The 5397-nt window shown below is 42.0% G+C and overlaps 1 protein-coding gene across 4 annotated transcripts in view; it reads left to right on the forward strand.

Moving 5' to 3' along the window:
• The window catches only part of NIN (ninein), a 144722-nt gene extending 140886 nt beyond the window's left edge, over positions 1–3836 (forward strand). For all 4 annotated transcript variants that reach the window (XM_042473525.1, XM_042473545.1, XM_042473534.1 and 1 more), the window contains one exon: positions 2087–3836. In XM_042473525.1, the coding sequence (XP_042329459.1) occupies positions 2087–2296 (210 nt within the window). In that variant the 3' untranslated portion in view covers positions 2297–3836. The remainder of the gene's footprint in view (positions 1–2086) is intronic.
• Positions 3837–5397: the final 1561 nt, after the last annotated feature.

Below are 5397 nucleotides of genomic sequence, written 5' to 3' on the forward strand. Positions count from 1 at the left end.
GGGCTACCCTTGTGCCCAGTCCGGAAACTTCAACTGGTACAGAATATGGCAGCCAGGTTGGTCACAGGAACAGCAAGGAGTGACCATATAACACCAACATTGAAGTCACTCCACTGGCTGCCTATCAGTTTCGGGCACTTTACAAGGTGTTGGTTATCACCTTTAAAGCCCTACATGGCTTGGGCCCAATCTATCTAAGGGATCACCTGCTTCCATACAATCCGCCCCGTACACTCAGGTCCTCTGGGAGGAATTTATTACAGCCCTTAAAGACCAGGTTGACAGTGACCTCCCAGAGGACATTTTCTGCAGCCGCTCCCAATTTATGGAATGGCCTGCCGGACGAGATCCGTCAAATTACCACTCTAGAGAGCTTCACAAAAGCCATTAAGATGGATCTCTTCCAACAGACCTTCCCGGAATAAAATATTCGGCCACGAATAAGACTTCCCATCTATCGAACTCTGCCCATGATGACTATTATTTGGATTATTTGGATTTTAGTATGTAGTTTTTAATCTTATACTGTTTAATCTTGTTTTAAGTGGGGGGCCACTATGAATATATGGATGTATTTTAACCTGTTGTACACCGCTTTGATTGCCTGGCAAAAAGCAGGATAGAAATAAAAAAAAATTATTATTATTATTATTTAAAACAAAATGTACAAATATAGGATGGATGACACCTGTCTTTAAAGCAGCATTCATGAAAAGAGTCTAGGGGTGTCAGTAGACCAGAGTCAACAGTGTGATGAAGAAACAAATAAATAAACAAGCAAATAGCTAATGCAATACTAGGCTGAATTAGCAGGAAACATAAGCACTGTGCAGACTGGCACTTTGGGCTGGCATGGGGGTGGAATCAGGGCATAGTGTCTACACAACGCATGCCCCAGCCCCTCCCCCTGGGCGCCATGATGCTGCACAGCACACAGCACCGGCGTGTGACATCACAGTGCCCCTCCAGCGCTGCATCTGCACGACACAGCGCCAAAGGAGTGCCATGTAGCCGCAGCTATCGCACCCTTTCCAGGGCACAAAAAGAACCCACTTTTTGCATCTCCTTTTTACACCCTGGAAAGGCCAGATCGGGGCCGTGACATGCGGTTGCCATGGCCCTGATCTGGCTGAAGAAGGAGTAGCTGGGAGCCACCCCTTCAGGGCTGTTTTTACAGCCCCATAGTGTCCAGATCAAGGGAAGTAGCAGTCCTGTTCTATTCTACTTCTGTCAGACCTCAACTGGAATCCTGTGTCCAGTTCTGGCCACTACAGTTGAAGAGGGATATTGACAGCCAGGAATGTGTCCAAACAAGGGCAACCAATATGGTTAAACATCTGCTAAACAAACCTTATGAGGGGCAACTTAGGAAGCTGGATATGTTTAGCCTGGAAATGATAGAAATGATAGCTGACATGATGGCCATCTTTAAATATTTAAAGAGATGTCATGTAGAAGATGCTGTTTGTGTGTGTCTTTTCTGACTTACAGCAACCCTAAGGAGAACCAATCATGGGGGGTTTCTTGGGAAGTTTCTTCAAAAAGGGTTTGCCATTGCCATCCTCTGAGGCCAAGAGACTGTGACTTGCCCAAGATCACCAGTGGATTTCCACAGCTGAGTGGGGATTTGAACCTTGGTCTCCCAGTGTCCAGCACTCAACCCACACCACACTGGCTCTCATGGCCATCTTATTTTCTGCTGCTTCAGAGACAAAAACACAAACCAGTGGATTCAAATAATAAGAAAAGAGATTCCACCTAAACATTAGGAAGACCTTTGTGACAGTAAGAACTGTTTGTCAGTTAGACAGTTGGACTCTCCTTCTTTGGAGGTCTTTAAACAGAGGTGGGGTGATTATATCTTGGAAATGCTTTAGTCAAAGTAAATAATCCTCATATTCAAACTCATGATTTTACAATTCTGTAATTCTAATGAAGTTACACCTGACTGTTGGAACCTGGTGACTTCTTAAGTCTCCACTCCATGGTGTGAAAAGAGTTACTGAATTCAGTTCTTGTTCCTGCAGGGAGACAGCCAAATGCTTTGCACTCTGTAGGCAACAGTCTCTTGTTTTCTGTGTTTCAGCTTACAAAGAACAGAAAAGCCAATGAAATGGTTAAAGACCTCTATGTTGAGAACGCCCAGCTTCTAAAAGCTTTGGAGATAACAGAACAGAGGCATAAAACTGTGGAGAAGAAAAACTATTTGCTTGAAGAAAAAATTGCCAACCTGAGCAGAATAGTCAACAACCTAACCTCACCGACTTTGGGGTCCACAGTCCAGCTGGGGTCTTAGCAATGCCATACTTGCCTAACTCTGCACACCTCATGCACTTTATGGAACTGTTGAACATTTTAGTTGTTGTCATTGTTTTTAAATGCTGCCTTTTGAATGTTAGTGGTGATGGCTGTTCTCAGGACTAGTCATTCTCTGTCCCAAGGGAATCCATTCTCACCTGTATACACACACAAGTTCCATTTTGGATGCCTTATTGTGAACTCCCCATTTTACATTTGGAGAGTTCAACACTAGTTGGGATGGAAGAATGGGATGCTGCTGGTGGTGGCATGCACCCTTCAATGCTAAACGCACTCAGTTAACAAAGTACTGTATATACTCATGTATAATTGTAGAAATTTTACTTTAAAAAATCAGCCCCAAAACCTGGGTCGACTTATCTACAGGTCAATATAAGTACTGTGCTTTAACTTTGATCAAAATAGAAACCATCCCATTCTTTGAGTATAAACAGTGAAAGGCAAGAACTTAGTCCATTCTGGGACTAAGAAGCATTAACACCCTTTACTCTCCAATTGCACTCCACTTCTGGCCTTTTGAATCCCTGGTGGGGAAATGGCAGCTTTCTTTGGCATCCTTTTTCTTTGCTTTGTCCTTTAGATCCTTTGTTACATGTTCCTAAATTTTACCCTCAATTTGTCCACAGTCGTATCAAAATCCATAATTTTGGCCCCCAAACCTGTTCTCAACTTATATATCAGGTTAACTTATAGTCCAGTATATATGGTAGAAATCTTCCTGGACATTACTTCTTTTTAACAGAAAATTTAGCACTATAGTTAGTGATAACATGGAAAGAATAGAGAGATGTTCTCATGTCACCAAAAAGAAGAAGAAGAAGAAAAGAACATTTCAACATGTTTTACCAAAGTTTCTTATTCAAAATTTCACATGTGAAATGAAACAACTAGATCAGGTAATCCTTGCACAAGTAGACAAAACAATCTGAGCCTTGTACGAAACATTTGAAAGTTACTTCCAAAACGCATGCAGAAATTAATTTTTCTTTCACCAGCCTTTACTTTTGATTTCCAGTTTTGTGGCCAAACTTACATCTCTTTGTTAAATGAGATTTGCTTTGCAAGCAGAAAAGATCCTGGTTTATTCTTTTAAGAGTCAAGTGGCTGCATTCAGTTTGTGGCATTAGCCGTATGAATGCTACACCCACGAATGTGAAAATGGCTCAGACATGGCTCACCTTCACCCTTCAGCGCTTTATTGAGCCTAAAGATGTTTAAGCATTTCTGAAGATGGGGTATTTCCTTTTATTTTAACCTCAAATGAATTGTAAAATTCTCAGGAATCCAAATGCCATACATCTACAACCAAAGCAAATGGATGACCCTGATTTCATTCTCAACCCCAAAATATTCAGCAATGATTCTGAAAATTTGTAAATTACTTGGTCAGTTTGCTTGCATTACAGTGACTTTATATCTTTTTTTTTTCAACTACTTGATTCAATGTGGTTTGTTTTAGTTGTGGGAGTGGGGTTAATATACATTTTGCATTGATTGAATATATGGACTCAACAACAGATCCTCCTAACTTGTATCTTTGCAACAGGGTGAGGGAGAAATAACAATTGCATCTGAATTCCTTCCACCTTGCCAGGGTTAGGACTATGAGCTTCTGTGCCATAGTGCCTGTGGAGATTATCCCAAGCATGTAAGCAATCTTTGCATACCCAAGCTATTGAAAGATAGTTGGATTTGGTTATAGCAGCTCCCTGTTGCGAAAGCTCCTTCGCCCAAGCCAGTGGTGGGCAACTGCAGCAGGTCCAGTGGCCACTGTCATTCCTTGGGACCCTCTCCAGGGCCAAAAGGGCTACTGAAAAGACAGACAAACAAAAAACTCAAACGGGCCAGAACTCCACTTTTGGTTCTGTGAAATGGGTACTTTTTAATGTTAATGTACATACAAAAAAGTCTGTTTTCAAGAAATACCGAGCTTCCCTTTTGAGGAAGGCTCTTCAGATGAATGGGGCATTCTATTGATATATCTAATAAAGATGCTCAATTGCAAGATTTTTTTCCCCAATAAGGTATACAGCCAAGTTGATCCAATCGAAATCAAATGAGAGCACACAATATGAGTTCCCATCAGAGAAGCCAAAAGAGTACAGACTTAGTGGTTAGCTTATCATCACATATACTTACTCAAGAGGAATATTCCTTTTTAAACCAAGGTCTTTTATTTGTTCCTACCTCTGTTTATAAGCCTAGGATTGATATTTTCAAATTGATCCAGTCGTTAAAACTTCACAGTTCCTTTGGAATGTCTTCTTCAAGTTCTGTATCTAGATTCAGACTGAAGTCTAAATTTACTCCAATGGTTATCAATCATCCCATCTCTACGTTTGAAGAGGAGATTCTGAGAGATACTGTTTTATGTTAGCCAGCACAAGGAGGCCTTTGTTGCTGTTGTTGTGTACCTTCAAGTCATTTCCTACTTATGAAGACCCTAAGGTGAAGCTATAACTTGGTTTTCTTGGCAGGATTTGTTCAGAGGGGATTTATCATGGCTTTCCCCTGAGGCTGAGAGAGTGTGACTTGCCCAAGACCACCCAGTGGGTTTCCATGGTTGAGCAAGGATGCAAACCTGGCCTCCAGAGTCATAGAATCATAGAATCATAGAGTTGGAAGAGACCACTAGGGCCATCTAGTCCAACCCCCTGCCATGCAGGAAATCCAAATCAAAGCATCCCCGACAGATGGCCATCCAGCCTCTGCTTAAAGACCTCCAAGGAAGGAGACTCTATCACCCTCCGAGGAAGGAGTGCATTCCACTGTCGAAGAGCCCTTACTGTCAGGAAGTTCCTCCTAATGTTCAGATGGAATCTCTTTTCCTGTAGCTTGCATCCATTGCTCCAAGTCCTGTTCTCTGGAGCAGCAGAAAACAAGCTTGCTCCCTCTTCAATATGACATCCTTTCAAATATTTAAACAGGGCTATCATATCACCTCTTAACCTTCTTTTCTCCAGGCTAAACATCCCCAGCTCCCTAAGTCATTCCTCATAGGGCATGGTTTCCAGACCCTTCACCATTTTTGTCGCCCTCCTTTGGACACGCTCCAGTTTCTCAATGTCCTTTCTGAAT

Source organism: Sceloporus undulatus, chromosome 1 (assembly GCF_019175285.1).
Source record: "Sceloporus undulatus isolate JIND9_A2432 ecotype Alabama chromosome 1, SceUnd_v1.1, whole genome shotgun sequence".
Lineage (NCBI taxonomy): Eukaryota > Metazoa > Chordata > Lepidosauria > Squamata > Phrynosomatidae > Sceloporus > Sceloporus undulatus.